The sequence below is a fragment of the Rhinolophus hipposideros genome (assembly GCF_964194185.1).
Source record: "Rhinolophus hipposideros genome assembly, chromosome: 10".
NCBI lineage: Eukaryota > Metazoa > Chordata > Mammalia > Chiroptera > Rhinolophidae > Rhinolophus > Rhinolophus hipposideros.
The window spans coordinates 70,609,503-70,631,577 of record NC_138056.1 but is presented as its reverse complement, the minus strand read 5'-3'; the positions used below and the strand labels follow the sequence as shown (position 1 = coordinate 70,631,577).

At 35.4% G+C, this 22,075-nt stretch overlaps 1 protein-coding gene across 8 annotated transcripts in view; it reads right to left on the bottom strand.

The window, feature by feature from the left end:
- The window catches only part of YAP1 (Yes1 associated transcriptional regulator), a 103,710-nt gene that overhangs the window by 42,907 nt on the left and 38,728 nt on the right, over positions 1-22,075 (bottom strand). For all 8 annotated transcript variants that reach the window (XM_081064200.1, XM_081064204.1, XM_081064199.1 and 5 more), the window contains exon 3: positions 11,024-11,139. In XM_081064200.1, the coding sequence (XP_080920326.1) occupies positions 11,024-11,139 (116 nt within the window). The remainder of the gene's footprint in view (positions 1-11,023; positions 11,140-22,075) is intronic.

Sequence of the window (22,075 nt, the reverse complement as noted above, 5' to 3'; positions counted from 1 at the left end):
CTCTATCCCACTAAGACTTCCCCACCCATCAACTGAAATTGCGCTTGTTTTGATTATTTGATATTTGCTTGTATTTGCTCTTTTACACTGAGTTGAGGTATAGACCAGGTAATAGTTTGGGAAGAATTTATCATTCTGTCCATAGGTCCTGAAAGCATTCACAGCTACCATTCATCACTACCTCTCCTCACCCAGTTTTCTTTTGGTCCTTCAAACTTCTCCTCTCTAGATTATAGAGTTTTTCTTTTTTTCCATGAGTGGGTATTCTCTATTTTACATGGTTGCTCGGGAGAAAGATAGCAACATTTATTAGAAACTACCACCAGGTTAGTTTGTGACATTTTGGTCAGGAGACTTACGGTTTTCAAAATATACAGGAACTAAAATACATTCACCCTGACTCTTTTGCAGTTTTGTTTCCAAAGAAGTCTTCCATAAACATAAACATCTGAAATTAATATGCTTGATCTTGTAAACCCTAAACCATCCCTCGTAAGGTTCTGCCCAGACTACAAAACTTTTGGCTAGCTACCATGGAAAATGTTGTCATGTACAATAAATATTAAATATTATTGTCACTCATTTTTTTGGGGGGCTTTAATAAGCCAAACATGGGGCAAGTGTATATTAATGCATTATTGAAGAAAAAGCAGTTTATAAAATCAAGTCTTGGTAAAAGAAATATGGTTTCTCTTCTGGTTTCCAGAGCAACAGTTTTATTCTCGGTGAAAAGTGACTTAAAGCATGCATCTCCAAAGAGCTCAGGCTGTGTCATTTTTGCATACAGACAGACATAGAAGGTGCAATCTAAAAAGATTATAAATATACTGATGAAAATCTTCTTCAAGCACATGAGTGCTAAGAGTGATGCCAGCTCATGTCTTTCTCGCCCTTTGAGTTCAGGTGTCCTGTCCTATAGGTTAACTAGATGATTCTGCTGCCAAACTACCAGAACATACTGATTGGCCCAAACCACCAGTACACCACAATGGACAGTGTAGTAGATTATGATGAAACCCGGGCCCACACATCTGAAGGCTTAGGTTGGAATCCTGGCACTGCTGCTTACCTGCATTCTACTCACGAGCATCCTGCACCCCAACCACTGTGCTCACACCCCTTTATAGCAGACACCTCACTGTTCCCTAACCGTTTGCCTATAGCCCTGTCTCTCCCCCTCAGGCTCTAAGGCTTGAAGTAAGTACCTTGATTTTTTTTTTCCGTCTTGTATCCCCAGAGCTTTGCACTGCCACCAAACACAACCAGCGTTTGCTGAGCTGAAATAATTAAGAACTTATCTGTGGTAAAAATGACGGATTGGTCACAATCTCTCAGATTCTCAGTTTGTGCTTTTATAAATCATACATTTTTTAAAAAGTTGGTAACATTTTGTAGGATTTTTATATTAAATAAGCTCTCAAATAAAATGATAGAGTTATTCATATGTATTAGGCACTTAGTAAAGCTTTTATTCCAACTGAAAATAGGAATAAAATAAAAATAGGAATAACGTGGATCATTAATGTTTCTCTGGTTTTAAGTTTACCATTCCAGAGTTGTCTATCTTTGTAATCCATAAACCAGCAGAATCAGCACACCTGGAAACTTGTTAGAAATGCAGAATCTTAGGTCCCACTCCAGACCTAACTACTCAGAATCCGCATTTTAACAAATCCCTAGGCAATTCCTGAACACATCATCATTTGAGAACCAGTGATCTAGAATACAGAAAACTAATAAGGCTCACTTGTTTTATTAAACTCTTTTATAGAACTAGTTACCATTAACTCAAACTTTACCAATATAGCAAAAGTACCATTCAATGGATTACTTGGTTAAAAAAAAAAAATCACTTTTGATGCATTGTAAATGAAACTAAATATAATTTTAGCCTTAAACTCTAGAAAGACAGCATAGTTAAGAGAAAACTGTACAGGTTTAGATTCAGTAGGACTTGGGATCAAATCTTGGATCCAGTATCTATAAGCCTTGTAACCCCAGGGCAAGTTCCTTAATCTGCTCGATGCTCACTTCCCTCATTTAGAAAATGGAGATGAATACTCTTCATAATTAATTGTTTAGAGGATTAAAGGATAAAGTGCTTGACATAGTAGGTACTTAAAAAAAAAGTAAATTCCCTATTCTTTCCTGGAATAATTCTGCCATTTTGTTCTAATAATATATTTAACTTACAAAATTTGTGTACAATATAAAGAGGCAGGTTTATGAAAAAATAAACCTGGGTCTCAAACACAAACTGATCAGCTAACAAAAGCAAGTAACTCATAGGTTTTTCCCTTCCCTTGGGGTGTCCTAGAGAAGAGTCAGATTTTTAATGGTCTCCCAATTTTTTCAGGATAAAGCTCAAACTTCTAAGTTGGTCACACAAAATTCTTCTGCAAATGTCTTTAGTCTCATCTCTCCACCATTTCACCACTAGTTTTGTGGTGCTGGGGCTTTCGGGCCTCAGTAATCTCTCACAAACTGACTGTCCCCTTTACCTTCTCTTTTCTTCAGCAAAGGCAACTCCCACTCATCTACTAGAATCCAGGTGCTGAATCCAACCATTTCTCACCATCCTGGTGTAGCCTTTCCTCTGTTATTGCAACTGCTCCCTAACTAATCCCCCTAGTTTTAAAAAACTTACTCAGGTTACATCACTCCTCTGTTCAAAACCTACAAGTCCCTACATAATGTGGCCTCCATGGACCTTTTGAAAACTCTGTCCTAGTTGCAATGGCCTCCTTGCTGTCCCCCAAACATGCCTTAGCACCTCTGAACTGGCTGTTGTGCTATGCATGGAACACTTCTCTCCTTTCCCCCCAGATATCTGCATGACTGTTCATTCAGATCTGCTCAAAAGACATCAAGGAGAGGCCTTCACTGGAGAAACGATCTACAAATATCATCTCCCTCTATCTCCAGCCAATCACTCTCTGATCCTTCCTTAACAGGTTTATTTTTCTCTTTCCATTGTAACTATCTGACACATTGTATTTTTTTAATATTCTATATTCTCATGATTTAGAATAGTGCTTGGCATGTACTATTCAGAATTTACTGAAGGAATACGAGTGCACCTCTGGCTCTTTAAAGACATCTTCTCTACTCTCCTGACTACTGATTTACATGTTCCTCCACTACGTTCTCAGCACTTGGCACATGTCTGCCTTAACATTTATTGCTAGTTATATGGGAAAAAAGTGTTTTAACTTGACTTGTAATGGCAATCCCAGTGGCCATTACAACGCCTAGTACAAAGCAGGGCAGTTAATATTTGTTGAATCAATGACTGTGAAAGGGAACAATTCAATTGTCTCAAGGTGAAATCATGCGACTTTGTGAAATATCATCTTCCTGTTCATTATAGCTGCATGAATATCCCAGAGAAAACGGCCAAGTATAAGCTCACAGTACTTTCTAGTACGCAACTCTCCAGGCTCTTCAGTGCAACTTGATTCTTTTATACTTTAACTTAACAGAGTTTTAGTAAGTACATTTATAAAAATTAGCTTTCTGCTAAGCTCATTTAGACTTCAGAATGTTCAAATAAAGCAATGACCTTTTGTCAAAATGGTAACCTAAAGTAACTTTTACTACCTCCTTACCTCATTGACATCAAAAGAAAATATTATTTACAAAAACTCCATTATTGCAGGATTTCTTTCATTTCACTGATGCTGCCTATATATGGTAGTCTATGGATATAATTTTTAAAGAATTAGCATCTTAATCTTTCACACAAATATTCCTCTTATGAGTCATAAAGTTACTTAGCAATAGAGTAACCAGAAGGACTTAGAAATCAGTGGGAAAGACAAAAATAATATTCCAACACTTATCAAAAAAAGAAATAAAATAGGCATTTATTTGGTTCTTACATGTAAATGATTTATAATCTTTTTCATCCTCTCTACTCCAAAGCTGAGCAAAGTTTCCAAAATTCTGCAAATAGTCACAGCACAAAAGTTGAACAGGGACACTTCTATTTTTAAGCACCACTTTAATAACTCATTTTACTAAGAGAGCTGGTGGCAATGATACTAATGTATCCAAAACTGTTTTCTTTACATTCTTTAATAATATCCTTTTACTTTTCTAAGTTAGTCCATTGGTTAAAAATAACAGAAATAAGCTTATATCCTTTTCTTTTATCTTCTTCATTACATTTACTTACACTAAAATCTTAGTAACTTTCAGAATTCAAATGAACTTTCCCAAACAGTTACTTCAAAAGAGTTTGAATAAATTAAAATATATATATTTATTTGTGCTCTAAGTACAGGTCAAGAGAACTCAACAAGGGAAACTCAATGCTGAGTTTCTACAGATCTCTCCTTCCTTCAGAAGACAACTTCTAAAATAAGCCCAGATAGCAGGAAAGAATCATCTTACCTGAAATAAGCAAATAATTAAATATAAGAACACAATACTCCTTAACATATTTGGGATGTAGATAATTATTTTGGATATTATGGTTCTCAAATTGCAATAATCTTTTAAAATGGAGCACTGTAAAAAATACTAATATGAAGCTACTGAAGAAAACCAAGTAACTCTATACATCTGCCTTGCAACGTGATTAATTTGGGCTTATTCAATAAAGGAATGGAGAAATGAATACTTTAAAAATGTTATGGATTGTACATGCCAATAATTTTACTGATGTATTTGGGGGTGGGGTTGTTTTACCCTGGGAGTTCACTGTAGAAGCCCAGCTGGGCAGACTTGGCATCAAGAATGACAATTTATCAGCCAACACCTATTGTTCCACTGGCAAATGTTGCTGCTTTGCCCAGGCAATCTGAGTTTTAATATTATTTAGAAAATATTGTTATCTGAAAAATCATGGCTGGAGTCAGTTAACATCAAAAGAGATCCCCAGCGAAGAGGAGTGAGACACTGTCATCCTCAGAATAAAACAGGCCATTAGCTGCCGTGACACAGGATGCTTGCTTCATGAAGCAGCAAAGTCAAGAGGCCATCAAGATTAAAAGGTGCCATGTGGAAGGCATCGTTGGGTTTAAGAAAGACTTAGAAGAAGAACTCCTACAGTACTGAGGATTTGATCATTGCAAGCTAATGTCATTTGCAACTTGGTTCGACATTCTCATTGAATTATTTTTTCTATTTCACAAATATTTTTATACTCCATAGTCCCTATATATTATTTGCAACTTTTATTAAACTGGAACGTACTGGTCTATATTTTTAAGCAAGAACTATGTTCTTCTTTCCATATTACTAGTCATTTTTCAGGAACTTAATCATCAAATAAATCAAGACAAACTATATAAAACAATTCAGTTTCTTAAGAATTAGCTATATCGATTCTGGATTATTATGTTTTTGTTCTTTACTATTTCCTGTGGCCATCTTTCTTAATTTACCTATATTTTCAGATGAGAAAATAGAAACCAGCAATTTTGGTTAAAAAAAAAAAAAAGACACAGGATAGGAGTGCTTAAGGTAATAATAAAATACATTGTCTCTATCTCTTGTTTCATTTATTGCTCTGACTTTGGGCTTTGCTACAATGTTATCCCTGTGAATACTGTTGATATACTTCAGTACAGTCTCATTATATACACTATGACTTCAGATTGACAAATAATTTCCATTTTATAATAATCAAGAACTTTCAGAAGAACAGAAACATTGACTCATGTAATGTAAATATAGCCTGAAGACAATATGGTTACCAGATTTTTAAAATTATTTTAAATGAACTGTGGCTACTAGTTAATACAAACTAAATAAACTGTAAAATATCAGATCAGATCACATTTACTTATCTATTATGCATGCAATCTATTATACCAAACACTGTATATTGTTAATAACTTCTAACTATGTCCCAATTACCTTTTATAGGTTGTGTAACTTAATCTTCACAATAGCCCTGAAAATTCTGTATTATCTATTATTGTTACCCTCATTTTCCAAGTGAGAAAACTGAGGCATGGGTAGGTACAGTAACTTGTCTTAGATCTCATTGGCAGTAAGTGACAGAGCTGGGATTCAAATTCAGGTCCACCGGACTCCAAGAGCCCTTGATCTTATTTAACCTCCTATTCTAAACTCCTTCTCAGTTCACTCCAAAGATGAAAAGTAGAATTTCAAAGTTTGTGAACTATATACAACACATGAAGTAGGAATTATCAACTCCTACAACCTGTTGTCAGCTTTGCAACTTCTCACACATCCTGACCCTTTTCTTGTGCTTTTTAAAATTAAAAACCTTACACCTACCTTTTACCTGTCGTTTTTACATTTCACTTCTATTCTCTCCCTGTCATTTTTCTTGGTAACAATTTCTTTCCCGTTTGGTCTTTTGTGCTCTGACAGAGATTACACAAAACAGGGGCAATACAGTTCTCTACCACTCTGCTTGCTTCTCAACATTCCCCCCTCTGCAAGGAAGGTGTTTAGCACATTCCTCTAACATGTATCATCTTTCTCCACCCATCTTGAGGTATTTCCTAGGAATTCCATGCAGGGAAATCTGAAAGTGCTGCGTTGGTAGATCTGGGCATTAGTCAAATATAAATGCCTCACTTGAAAACATGAAAATAACGAATCCCTTAAAACATACCAGTGATAAGACATTTAACTTTAGATTGCTATCAAAGGCACATTTGTAAAAAGCAGATAATTGGGTTAATTGATTTTGCTTAATTTAAATTACAGCTTATGATATTTAATGTTCCTTAACAGTTACCAGCCCTTTGGTGTCAAGTTATTTCTGAATTATCACAGAGCATACTTTGACTTTATTATTGCTTTAAGATTCAGCAATCTTATGGTTCACTGTTAACAAGCTACTATTAAAAAAAAATTACTATTTTCATATAAATAGAGGTGGTTAAGGAGAAGTATCACTTTTCTTTCCCCAAGTCCTTATTTTCTAATGTCAAACACCAAAATCACTAATTTTTGCCTCATTTTCAGTATGTAGAAGAACTATTTTATATAGACCAAGTATACATCAAAAGACTAATTAAATTAATATTTTACAAGCATAACAACATTTAAAAGAACTTCTAAAAGGCGATCACCTTGCCTCAAATAATTTAATAGTATAGGGTTTATATATGTATATACTATATTAAAGTAAAATATAACCATTATCTTACAGAATTATTCAATTTTCTTTTATTTTTTTCATTTCCCTTTCCTTGCCCTTCAAATTCTTTTCACAAAGTTTACTGTAATTTCTTTGTCAATTAAATGGACAAAGAATATAAATTAGTCTTCTTCACAGAATCTAGTAAGTCTTGCCTCTGGAACCCTTTCCAGGTGGCACCTTTAAATGACTTCTCTATTAGATATACTTAGAAATTTGGCCAATTACAAACTATAGGTCTCCAGTCTAGCAATGAAATCCATCATTTCAACTTCACATTTTAAAAAAGAACTGGTAAAAACAAAGTAAACTGATCATTTTCGCTAAATTGAATTAGACTGAATAAAAGAAAAAGAATTTCACAAAAATCTTAGAATTGGAGAGAATCTTAAAAGATCGTTCAGTCCAGCCAACCATTAAAAATTAGGTCTGGGGAGTCTGGAGAAAAAAACGATAGTATTTTAAGAAAAGTGGTTTGATTAGAAATAATTATTATAGCAGAACACAAAACTGGACTCAAATATTTGAATAAGAATTCTTTTTTAAACAGAGCACAGCTAGAAAGTTCTAGTTAAATTAACTAACGATAACAATGTAAATCAAGTTGCATTTAGTTTGAATAACCCAGTAAAATGCTTCAGAAGAGCGGTGTAGCTTTCTTTTATCTGACGGCTTCAGATTAGCAGACTCAGAAGGCATTCCCTCTCCAGGGTGAGAATTGGAGATACTGCAGAACAGTAGCCATGTGCTGCTTTGTTACAGTAAATGCCGTCCAAGTTTAAATACCCTCACCAATCTCCTTCCTCACAGTCTTCAGGCTCTAAAAGCTGCTGAAAAGATTATTTTTTCCAAGCACAGACAAGCATCACCTTTGCTGCTTTTCTCAAGGAAAAACTGGACTCAGAAAGAGCTCAGTTCCTCTTACAGCCATTTGAGAAGCTGTGCCGCGCACTTCACTGGAGAACACACAGCTCGAAAGCACCGTGGGTGGGTGGAGTAAGAGAAGCTCTTAGGTGGAAACCTTATTAACATGACATTATGGCTATAATTTTACGTGAACATGAGGTGTATCAAGACTACAGTTCTCGTGACATTCATTCCAAAGCACTTCAACACCATGGAGAAGTCCTCTATTTATTCTTCAATGTCCACTAAAATGGAAGGAATGAAAGACAACAATCTCATGCATGTAATTGACAATTGAGTCATCTACTATACAGATTTTATCAACAGCCTCAACTTGATTTGACAGTTAAGCCCCCATTTGTATTTGTGAATAAATTCAGAATAATCCACACTTGAATTTTCATATATACTTAACACGTTACCCTCATTTTGAAACTTCTGCTGACTCCTTTTCTTTATGACGATCAGTTTTTGTTTTTTATAAAGCTTGTTGGTTTCATCATACCTGTTTCTTCCTTTTTTAATTCATCATATTGTCTGACCTCCCCATTAAACACAATGACCTGTAGTGTCCTCCTGAAATAGTCTCTCTTCTTTAAGGTATAGTGTGTATTTTATTAGATACAAACTCTCCTTAAGCAAACATCACCGCACATCCACCACCTTCTGTAGAAACAGCTCTGCAGTATGTTTGCTATAAACATAGCGCCTCCGGTGCATTAACAGATCCTATCCCTTCTGTTTTCTCTGGGGCTTTCTTCTCTGTCACTACCTAACCCTGGTCACATGAGCTCTGGATCCCCATTATCAGAGTCTGAATTCTGGTTTCTATCATTGAAAAGTTGAATAATTTTGGAAAAGTTCCTCAAGTTTTCTCGGATGTGAAGTGAGATGAATAACAGCACCTAACTTAAATGGCCATGACAAGAATTAAATGAGATCGTACAAAATGACATTAGCAGAATGCCTGGCATATAAATAGGGTTTCTTATTATGTAATACCTCCTGCTACCATTTAAACACGGCTCAAGTCTTTTGGGGGGTGACTGTTGTTATTTCAACCTGCTCTTCATACTCCCCCGCCCCCTTTTCCTAACCCACTACAATCTTGGCTCTTCCCAGTCTACTCAAACTGTTCCCACCAAAGGCACTTCTCTTTACTAAATACCGCTGTTTTGGGTGGATGAGGGTGGTGGTGGTGGGGGTAGGATGGGTGAAAAAGGTGAAAGGGATTAAGAAGTACAAATTGCCAGTTATAAAATTAATCATGGGAATGTCAAGTACAACATAGGGAATACAGTCAGTAATACTGTAACAACTACTGGTATGTATGGTGTCAGACAGGTAATAGATTTCTCGGGGTGGTGACTTCGTAAGTCCAAGTACTATGTTGTACACCTGAAACTAATACTGTGTGTCAACCGTAACTGGAAAATAAATTAATTTAAAAACATAGCTGTTTATTAAGCATGCCTACTAATTTATATGCAGTATATAAAAACATGATATATTTTACAAACAAACCAGTCCTGAAATAAAATACATGCAAATATTCTAAAACCCACTAAAACAAATTTGATATACACTTTTGATTTTAAACACAAATTTGAAGACAAACTCTCCCCATTTGCTTAGACCATCATCATTACACAATTTTATAGAAAAAAACAAACCAATGCTCTAAAAGAATCACAATTAACCTTTGTAGATGCAAAAATGCCTAATCTCTCAAAAAATTTAAAGTGAGTTATTTGTTAATAATTTCCTAGGTATTGTTTTAGATGGAGCACGACGAGGTGAATGATCTCAATTATCTTGCGACTATCAATACAAAGCAGCTTTCACGACTTTTATTTGGAAACTTAATAATTAAAAAAAATTGCCAAGTGAAATATTAGTCAATAAATGCTTGAATAGTTTTTATGTCACACATAGAACAGATTTGGAGAACAAGTAAATGCATTCATATGAAAATAAGCTAAATGGCAGATTTAAGGAATCAATCTTACCTCAAGAGTTGACATAAACAAAGTATGACAAGAAAAGCTCGCTTGCGAACTTGCCTAGATTTTCATTTTCAGCTCTTACCTCGTTAGAAAAGTGTTCAACCCACCAAAAGCCAGAGCAGAGAGTTAAGGAACAGTAAAAATATTTCAACAGATTGTATTACCTTCAGGGCACTCAGCAAAGGGGGTCAGTTCCTGGTGCCAGGCACAGCGTTGCAACTTGGGCCCACATCACAAAGAATAAAGAAGGTGGACAACGGCTAACTTTGTAGGGAAGAGGGAACTAAACCTTGACCTAGTACCGCCTATGTACTAGAACTGGAATAAAAACTTTTTTATATTATTCACTTCTTAATATCTTCCTCTCTACTGTAAGGGGCATTGTCACTTGTCATTATGTAGATGAAAAACATGGTAGATTTTAAGTTATTGCCAAATTAAGAGGCAGAAAAAAAGATTTATACTCAGGTTTATCGTCTGTGAAAAAGGTAGAAATGTGTTCAATAACACAGACTAGACCTAAGAAAGATGCCTTGGAGTTTATAAATGGCTATCTTCCAGTTAATCTCAAGGTAGAACAAATATCCACTTTAAAAGGTAGAGGGTTAAGAACACCACAGCTTGGTTTCCCATCCAAACCACAAAAGGAAGGGGGGGCAAACCTTTAACTCTAAGACCTGAGACACAAGAAAACACAAGCACGTCAAAATTAACCAAACTAGGAATCTGAGATACTCATTTCAGAACTGAAACTTTAAACTGTTGGCTTTTAGTCACCAGCCCCTTTATGTATTAATGATTAAACAAGACTTTGGCATAGAGCATGTTATTTTGAAATAAAGTAAGTCTCCCACATGAAACTGGATAAAAAATAACCATCACCCATGCTCCAGTTTCCTTAAAAGAATAATTACTATTTTCCACAGAAAGTTTTACCAGTGCACAAGCATTACTCAGTGTGGTTTAATTACAGTGTCTCACTCACCTGAGGCTGAGTTCATCATATTCTGCTGCACGGGTGGACTGGTGGGGGCTGGAACATTCATCTGGGAGAGCATGGCCTTCCTGGGGTCCTGCCATGTTGTTGTCTGATCAATGTGACTAAGACAAAACAAACCGGTGCATTAGATAACATACATGAGGTCCTAAAAACAACATTCCCACTTATCAAAACAGGGGAGATATGGGCTAACAGGAACAGGGCATAAACTAGCTCCACAAAAGTACAGGCACGACATCTCACGGTCCCTTCCCCTCCTCTGCAAACTTTTTAAATCCTTGTGTCACTAACCTTTCATTTCTTAGATCTCACAAGAGCAAAATTTGAAAAAGCTATGCCTGGAGTTTTAAGTGAAGGGAAACCATTGTCACCTAGTGGACAATTATTATCTACTTCTAATTTAAAAATAAAATGTGATTTATAAATTGTCTGTAACAGTAGTCATATGACTAAAAGCCAAAATTCACCAGGGAATCCCCTATTTTTTTCTCCTAAGCTAAGAATGTCAATTAACATAATTTTTGGACCTAAAACCCATTAGGTAAAACACACAAAAAATTAAGTCTTGTTATAATATATACTCTAAAGCCAAAATAGAATTAAAAATTTCATCTGTAAGTTTTTATTTAAAATCTCCTGTGACTGTCAAAGGCCTTTGTTATTTGCTAAATAAAATATTTAAACATATTCTACATACTCTTAACTCACTGCAAAATATCTTAGATATAGTCACATAGATTTGTTCATCAACAAAATTGGGATGAAAACAGCTAAAGATTCTATGAAATATAAGACCATGAGGCATGTAGCACAGCATCTGGTATGTGACCATTCAGTAAATACTAGTTGTTTTCTAGCAAATTGAATTGTCTCAGTGAAGCAAAAACTAAAAATATTATATACATGAAACTGCCTAAAAAAATGATCCTGAATAGTCAGAGAAGTAGTCAAAGAGTTATGCAAGGTTCTCTTCTGTATAACTTATAGAAGCAGAAAGTCAGCTAACATCTAATGATAGGGATTGGTTAAATAAATATTATTTTATATGACGGACTATAATACAGCTGGTGAAAATATTTTAGAAGAATATTGAATAACATGGAAAATATTCACAATACAGGTTTTTAAAGTCGGTTGTAAAACAGTATGTATAGTATGAAGCTTATTGTTTAAATGTGTGTGTGTGTGTACTAAAAACATATGGGAAGAATAGACATCAAAATGTAACAATGTATATTTCTAGATGGCAAAATTACAGAACTCTGCTTTGCTAGGTTTTCCTATTATTAAACAACCATAAACTCATTATTTTTGAAACTGGGGCAGGGAAGGGCAGGGTGAACAAAAATAAAACATAATTAAAAAAAAAAAACACTCAAATTGTTTTTTGTATGGCTGTTTAAATTTCAAATCTGAATTCTCTCTCTTCTTGAATCATCCCAGGATAAATATCCCTGTAGATGGTAAGGAAATGATACACCGTGATTAATTTTCCTGACATGGAACTGGAATGCTAGCTTCATCAATAACATTACCAATAACACAGTATAGAAAGGATTATAGACTCTGACTAGAATGAACCTTAAATATTACCTATTGGAGATGGGAGAAGAATTCCTTTTGGTCCTAGGCAAGCAGAAAAGGGATGAAAACGAGGTAACAATGTAGAAGACGTGTATTGTTAGGAATGGCAATGGTACCTCTCAATTCCAGGCTACTACAGACCAACTACAAACGTTAAGAGAAAATACTTGTTTATTTAGTGGAGTATATACTTTGTCAAATGTTAACTAGTCAGCACTCCTTTTTCCCCCCACTGGTCATATATGCTTTTAAACAGTCGCACTAGCATTTGCTCAGGTCTAGACAACATAGGGAAAAGCTTGTTCAAGTCTTGCTATGTAAGCACCTCATTCCAAAAGATCAAATCCTTATCAAGCCTAGTAAGAGCTTACTCCTCTTCCTTTTTAATTTTACATATGAGGCACTGTACAAATTAAACCATAAAATGTTCTCTAGATACGCACTGCTTCTCATGCTAACCAATAGCAAGCAATACACATATGGTTAAGTAATGTAATAGTTATACTCAAGGAAAGAAGTTTAAAATCCACAAGAAGACCAAAATTTAGGAAAATGTTTCTCACTGCCTGTTTTAATGTTAAAAAACCAAGAAAGGAAATGGCCAGTGATTCATCAGTAGCGGCTCTTAAATTTCAACGAAAGTGTATGCCGCTGCCTACTCCTCGCCTCCAGTACTTCTTAAAAGCCCTAACATTTGTCAGGGGTAAAGGAGAAGAGGGAGGCGCACTAGAAGCAAGTTCAGGATTCTGACTGCTGAAGATTTTCTAAGTATCTAATAGTTGGAAACTAACCCATTACATAAATCATATTAATCTGTTTATAACGAGACAGAGCTCCACTGGAGAGTTTAAGAAGACCCCATTCTGAACCACATGAATCTTCCCAAATATTGGAGCCAATCTGTAAAACTGTTCTTAAGGCTTCTTTCTCCTTTAAATAAATTAAAGTTTTGAATAGAATACAGAAAATGTAGTTTTATTGCTCTCAAAAGATCACTTATTTTGCTGAAATGATGTAAATACAAATGCTAAAATTTCTCCTCCTGAAAAAGCTGTTAAATCTCAGTGAGTTCAGTCTCATGGAGCTGTACTACTATGTGACCTCAGCAAATGTTCCACTTGCTTAAAAAGATCTACATCTCTTTAAGGAATAAAGATGCTATTATCTAAATTGTCCAACTTCAAAAGCACGTAACCATTTAGATGCCTAAGAAAATGCGAAAAAAAGTATCTTTAAAATTTTTGTCTTCACTTAATCTGTAAGATTAAATGATAGAAAACACTGTTTTATCCTAACAAGTCAATTTACAGTATATCCCCAAATACCCAGCCTTCCTTTTAACATAAGAAAAAGAATATACTGCATAAATACTAAGAGGGAATAGAACAAAAAGGCCTGGGTACTGAACATTCAATAAGATACCAGAATGTTACAAAACACAATTTCTATTACCACTAGAATATGAGCTTCTTGAAGGAGGTACCCTTGGTAGAGTGCCTGGTACATAGAAAGGCTCAATCAATACATGCTGAATTAAGTAACTATTAAAATAGTGTGCATTATTTAAGAATGTGACTCAAGAGTTCATATAAATGCTCATCAGGGAGAGGGTTGAAAAGAATTTTATCGCTCAAACTACACTGATTCTTAGAAATGCCAAATTATAAATAACAGAATCAAAATACACAAACCAAGGAGGTAAAATTAAGGAAAACTCAAAACTGCATTTTCAGAGTTAAAAATGAATGGCTATGTATAACATAAAAAATAACTGAAGACTTAGTTTACCTTGTTTCCAACAATAGCCTAGCTGATAAATTTACCACAGGTAAATAAGAAGCGTGAAATTCTACAGCATCTTAATACATGTAAATAAACTACTCTTTGCTATTATTTTGGGAAAGAAAAGATGATTGGATATGGTCAAGATAAACCCTATGATCTCACTCTAGAGCAGCTAAGGCTGAGAAACAATGAACTTGTCCAAATTTACTCCTGATGAAAGAAAAGCACTACAGCTACCCGGACCAAGGTCCATGTCTAGGAACAATCTCCCTTGTGTAAGCAGAGCCACCTCTCCTGTTGGCTTCTGTCTCTTTTTTTTTCACTGAAGAATTTGGTCTTACATATTGGATGACATAGCAAAATGTATATGGAACCCAAAAAAGGGGCAGAAATCCTGAAGTGAACCATTAGAAAATGGACGTTTTGCATAATACCACAGGTTACTTGAGGTTCTGATGTATAGAACTATTTAAAGAGTTGTATCAAACATACAGTGATGGAAGGAGAACTGACTCTGGGTGGTGAACACACAGTGGGATTTATAGATGATGTAATACAGAATTGTACACCTGAAATCTATGTAACTTTGCTAACAACTGTCACCCCAATAAACTTTAATTTATATATATACATATATATATATATGTACATATATATATATATATATATAAGAGCTTTATATATTCCTGTGAGATGGGATGTAAATCTTATGAAACTCAAACCTGGGCCTTGAGCAAGCAACAATTCTGACCTTATAAAGAATAACAATATTGTCACAGCTTCAAATTACTGGGGAAACCATAAGAACACGAAATGCTACCTGAAGTTACCCTGAGGACACCCCAAAATCTTATCTCCCTAGGACCAGCATTAGACAGGGAGAATAAAAATGTGCCATTGTTCTGTAAGTCTCTCACAACGGTTGAAAAAAATAATCACTTAACAAAAAAGACCTATAATTTATTCAACTGACAAGTCCAAGGGCAGCTGACCAGGATGTAGCTGGGCTGGGATTTAAACTCATAACTAATTGATGCAAAATCTGCACTTTTTCTGCTACATCAGACTTTCTCTTATGTTGCGAAAGCATCTTGCATGTTTAGATTTCTTAAGACTAACCTCTACCTCACCACCTCCACTCCTCCAACCGTTTGCAATAATTAAGTACAAGGAGACAGAAATCGCCTCTGCAACAACACCCAGTACACCAAAAACCCAGGTTCACACTCCTCTGCATCTCTCCTACTCAAACACAAAGGGAATATGGAGACGAGAGGATTTCCCAGGACTTTAACAAAAAATTTTTTTTATTGAGGTATAACTAACATTCCCAGGGCTTTTTAGATGGGACCAATGACAGACATGCATAGATCCCTTGGATACTGAGGGGTGGGGGGAGCCTTCTATGTGAATTCCGAAGGCCAAGGGAACGTCCTACAGACACACTTTCCCACGTATCAGATACATGTGCTGCCACCCCAGTGTAACCCTGGGATTTACTGTACAGGAGAAAGTTGCCAACTTCTGTTAACTGCTCTCAGGATGATGTGGCTCTTCCAAGGAGCCAATGAGAGCAGACAATGAAAAAGGACTAGAGAATATGGTGTTGGGCTGGTGAGAATCAGAGAGTGCCTGCAGTCGAGACTTGCAGTCAAGACTTCCTACCTGAGAAGGAAAACCTATCACAACAGTTCTCATTCACTTCTCAGAACAATCAATCCTTCCTTCACAAATAAGGACACAAAGACTCAGGAAAACCGAGTAACTGGCCTTCATTCATACCGCTGGCTAAGCAGCACAGCCAGGATCAAAGTATTTTAGCTTCTACCTCAGTGCTCTTTTCACTCCATCATACTGGTCTCTAAGTAGAAAAGGATTTTCTAAAATTATAATGTACCACTCTAGTAGAATAGACTTTTTTTCAGAGTATGTAATTTAGAGGGAGAATTAGTCATTTTAAAAGCTTTCTGTTTCAATTCATCAACTATTAAAACTAATCCAGGACTAGGAAATGAGATAGGAGTAGCAATTCGGACAAAAAGCTATCTTTATTAAAAAATGTAGAATCACTGGAGAATATTAGTGACTGGTGAATTGATGGCATGGTAAAGAGGTAAATTGATTATGGGGGTATTATGCTTACTATTTCTTTTCCTTTAAATTGGTGGTTTGCAGCTCTAAAAAGTTATGCTGGTTTTTGTTCTTCTTACTTTGTTTCTTACTTTAGAAACATCTCTGACACTGATATAAATTAAGAGATAACTATGATAACCTGCAAACTGCTTCCCTGTCTAGGCACTGATTTCTTGTTATATTGAAGTGTCTAATCTCCTATAAAAGTTGGTTTCAAAGACTCTCATTAAATCATCTCTCAGAATCTACCAAAAGTAACTCTCCCTACTGTTTACTTCTCCATGTACTGTCACAATGAGATATAAAGAAATGTTTTTTAAGAGTAATGAACCCATTTTGGAAGTGGGTCACAGAGAGATGACTTAGACAGAAAAAAAAAAGCTACTTAAAAAAAATCCTTTATGCAAATTATGTGTTACCAACATTACATAATCAACAGCTATCTAAGCTTAGTATTAATCTCTGATTGTTCTGAAACACCAGCTACATTTCTTGACTCCTGTTCACCCTCGGGTAATCTTTTCTCCAACTGGCCCACAAAACATCTAATTTCTACCTAATCTTTCAAGACCCAGATCCCTCCTGGTAGAAGCCTACTCTGTGAATAGTAAGAGAAGTAAGGAACACATGGATTCAAATCCCAGCTCTGCCAATGATAATCTGGGTAGTAAAGGCAGGTAATTTTATCAATCTTTTTTATCTTCAGTAAAGTGGGACTGATTTATTTACTTCCTTCCCAGGGTTGCAAGGATTAAATTTGGCAACATATATAAAAGCAACAAGTACTATGGCTCCTGGTACAGAAAAGGCCCTCAAATACTTTTCCTGACTTAATTCCTGTGCAAGTCCAATACATAAAATAGGAAACACTTGATGGTGAATGGGCCAAGTCAAGTAAATGTTTAAGAACGAGATACGCATTTAGTTTGCACCTGCTAGGTGATACCGAGATACAGCAGGTAGATTTTCCAGGTTTCAGGACAGAAAACTGAAATGATAAAAGTGTTTCTGGACCGTTAGACTGACATTCACAGAGCTATCAGCTTAGAGGAAGAATGAACTAGAAAAGGAATCATGCAAGTGTAGGTATACTGGCTTCTAGGGGACGAGCGGCAAAATAATTGGGGAATAAAAGAATCATCCCATTCCTATAACCAAATGTCTCAAAATATTCATTGTTGAAAACCTCTTCATACAAGTTTTTTCTTTCTTTTTTTTTCTTTTTACTTAAACTATAAGATGGTTGGCTATCAATCTAAACCAAGGCAAAGAAAACGCAGTACTTCTTATGTTTCAGCCAAAGCCCATCCCAACAAATTCTAAGACGCTCTTCAACGTTTTGGCTGCATGTTTTGTTATCCTGACTCCGTATCTCTTATTTAAGGGACACTGAGGAACATAATGAGAAGTGGGTTTTATAGTGATAGGAAGATACCCAACGACTTTCCTGTATCCTCAAAGTTTAGGATTAACTTCATGCTGCTCGTTAGTGAAAGCTTTAGAGAACTGCATAAGCTAATGTAGGTTTAGTAACATAATTTTAGTGATTAACATTGACATTGAAACTACGTTCAAGTTTAGAAGCCTCAAGGAATGGATAACAAATCCTTTGTACCCTTGCTCCTCGAGGGCGTGGGCCTGGAGCCAGCAGCACAGAGAAGACTTGGAGGAAGCTCCTTAGAAATGCAGAACCGCAGGCTCCACCCAGCCCACTGACTCAGAATGCGCAGCTTAACAAGATCCAGAGGTCTGTGTGCACAGTCAAGTTTGAGAAGCACTGCCTTAGATACTATGAGACTTGATCACCTACACTGTGTTTTAAGGATGACTAATGCCCAGAAGATAAATATTTTGTGTACCTGTAGAACTATATGGTTTAGATATCAGACTTACAAGAAAGCAAAACCAATAATAACCTGTGGCAAACATTCAAAGTTTAATTTGCACCATTATTGCAGGAGGGTACACTGAACTCCATCATCCACTGATTTTACCACAATAAGTACCACTAGGTCACAAGGAAACAGCCTTTTCCTCACTGCTTGTTACGTCACTGGCTGCACTGGTGATAGTTTACTCCTTCTTGCCTACTTTTAATAAAAAACAAAACAAAATAAAAAGCACTGTAGCCTTTCAAAACTTGATTTGATATTGTACTAACATTTTTTTTTTTTTTTTAGAGGAATGGTTACCAATTTAGAAATCAGGGCAGGGACTTTTTTGATTATCATACTCCAACAGGGAGATAATATTGAATGACAGATTTCCAGCCATGAAGTAGTTGGTCTTCCACAACTTTGCAATGTCTTGTCAGACAACCACGTAGGGAAAAGTCACATTTACACACAAAACTCCAATTTATACATAGACAAAGTATGGTTTGCACAATTTTAATTATACACTAAATTTTTCTGGAAGGCAATCAATCATATTTAACTTTGTTTGGAAATCTGTTAATTAGTATATCCTTTCTGAATAATCACATTATCAATTTTCAGTTACCAACTCAACAAACTTGTTCTTTATTAAAACCTGCCATGTTAAGGGTGATTATAGATGTAGATGCAAGTACCTAACTACGTTAGTATAGTTTCTATTAGTCACGCCCAAGCATTTACATATTAATACACATATTATTTTATCACAAAGTATTTCTCCCCCCCATTACACATATTATAATGCTGATTTTAAAAAATGATGTGTGTAGTTGAGTTGTATTACATTTGAATTTCACTTTAGAATAAACAGTTCCCAAAATATTTCTTACTAAAAGGGTTTGATGGGGCTGACAGGGTTAAGAATCATTGCATTAAGAAATCATAAACTACAAATAGAGAGCATTTTTATAACACAAATCTAACGTCTTTCCTACCAGATGATGAACTTCTGGAGAGTAAACGATCTCTCTCCTTCTTTCCTTTCCTATATTTCATCCATAAACAGTGCTTTGCAAGTAAGTGTTCAATGACCATTTGGTGAATTGAAAGCTTATTCTATTGGGTTATTCTTTAACCATCAAGTATTACTGTGACCTAAATCCTAAATGGGATTAACTGACATGTAGAATGTGACACATAGAGTAAGGAATAAATTAGCTGAATTCTAAAAATAAAGACAAAATCCTGCCCCCAAGATTCCCGGGTGTAGTGAAAAATATACAATGTTTCAATATAAAGTCTTATGTGTAACAACGTAGTTAATTATACATAGGGAGCTGTGAGAACACAAAGGGGGTTTAACAGATCTTGGTTTGTGGGGGAGAGGGGGAAGGGAGGGTAGAGAATGAAGTATCCTCTCCAAGCCCGTTAATTTGTAAAATGCTACAATCTTGGTTAAAATCTGGAACTAGTATTAGTAAAATTAAGTTGTTATAAACTTATACCATATCTATAATACAATATGGTTAGGCCTATCTCCTTTTCATAATCCACTTTTGAAAAAGATTTTCTTCTTCACTATAAAAGCTACTCTCACAAAATCCCTGTTTTAGTTGCACATAGCTACCTAACAAACTGGTTCTTCCCAATTCTGCTAAGATTCTGTGATGTCAGATAGCACAAATTAATTGTAAGAATTTAACAATATAATCTACAAACTATGACTATATCAACAGAAACTTTTAAAAATACATCTGACAAGTGTTGAATCTAATACACCTTTCAGATCCTCATTGTGTTGCAATAGGGGAAAATCAAAAATAAATTTTTTGGCAAGAGTGGCCTGCTTAGACTGATAAAATGCATTTTACAGAACTCATCTTTGCTGTATGGGCTTGTAATATAACTATGTTATGGGACTTGTTAGATATTCCTATTTGCTCCCAATAAAGGTAAACAAAGATGACTGCTTTGAAGCTGGGGACGTCTGGACAACCAAATTTCCACCGTTCCTGAAGTGAGAAAATTTGCACTTAAGTATATGTAAGAACACAAAAGCTGTGAAGTATGTAATAAGAACCCAACTGACCAAACTAAAGGATTCCTTTTATTAAGAAAAGTTGACTTTCAGGAAAAACAAAAAGAAGCATAAAACTGGAAAATGAGGAACAATACAAAATAGATGTGAGGAACATTTTAATTTTAAAACTTCTGTTACTGCTGTCAGGCCCTCAAAATACTATGATGGTAAGGCTGGTTCTAAAATTTGGAAGAGTGGGCAGTCAGCCCAGATTTATTGCTCACTTATCAAGCCCATGTTTGTTGTGCAAGTGTTATTTATAGAGTCACATGCTAGAGGCTGTACCCAAGCTAGCTAAACCTACACGCTTAATTGACTCAAGGAACAATGATACATTGTTCAATCTAATCCTTGTAGGAGCTACAGTTCCTAAGCCACAACCACATGTTTTTTATATTTGTATATGTCTACCATGGATTATTTTTAGAACCCTCAAAAGCAGAGATATACACATACTATAATTTCTTGATAAGAATGAAAACACTTACATTGCTTCTATGGTAACATAGTTTCTGTATTACTAGGAATCAAAATCTTGGGTTGAAATTTAAGTAAGTGGGTTATCACTCAAAGCCTTTAAAATGAGTAAAAATTATGAACATGTGTGGACAGAAACACATAAAAGCAAACGCGACAATTGATTATATTCTACTCTACAAATTGTACACCACACTGTAAGCTGACCCTATAGCCTTAGGTTGAATAAAATTAACATTTGTTCACAAGTATGAAATCAATTTAAACACAACTTCACCATGTTGCCGTACAAGAGTGACATGCTTATACTATACAGCTCCCCTTGGAAATGGTTAGTCCTTAAGGAAGGGGTGAGGATGGAGTAGTTATGAGAATAATGCCAAAGCTCAAGTGGAGGCTTCCTGAAACAAACACAGTTTTCTCAATCTTGATCCCAGATGGCTTTTATCTGTAGTTGTGACTGGCAATATTCTTTTCCTAATGCCTTAAGGACTGAGAACATTCTCACCCAAAGTTAAAAAAACAATGTATTAAGTTGGTGCAAAAGTAATTGCGGTTTTTGCAATTATTTTTAACCTTTTAAACTACAATTACTTTTAAACCAACCTAATATTTATTTGTCCTTATGTCATGATACAGAAAATGGCAGATTGTCATCACAGTATAAAATGAGACAGAGTTGTAGTAATAGAACAAAGACTGGAATTCAATTGTCTTGATTTTCAATTATAAAGTCTACCTAGCTCCTTTCCTAAGAGTCACCTTAAAAACAAGAAATGGCAGAACTATGACCAAAAAACAAAATAAAACAAAAAGCTCTGAGAAATCTTAAGACACAGAAAAATCTATAAATAGTATTCAAAATGTGGTCCTTAAACCACATTAGTCTTCCAGATAATAATCAGAATTATCTGGAAGACTTATTAGCTCCTCAGTATTTCTAAGTACAATAAGTTTGGAGAGTAATTGATCTAGCAATTTTATATATTCTTTCACAAACTGAGATCCTTAAATACAATAAGACATTTATTTACCCAGAAGAGCCAGATAAGGAATGTAATCTCTTCAAAAGATGGTTTGTTCCTCAAATTTCACTGTTTT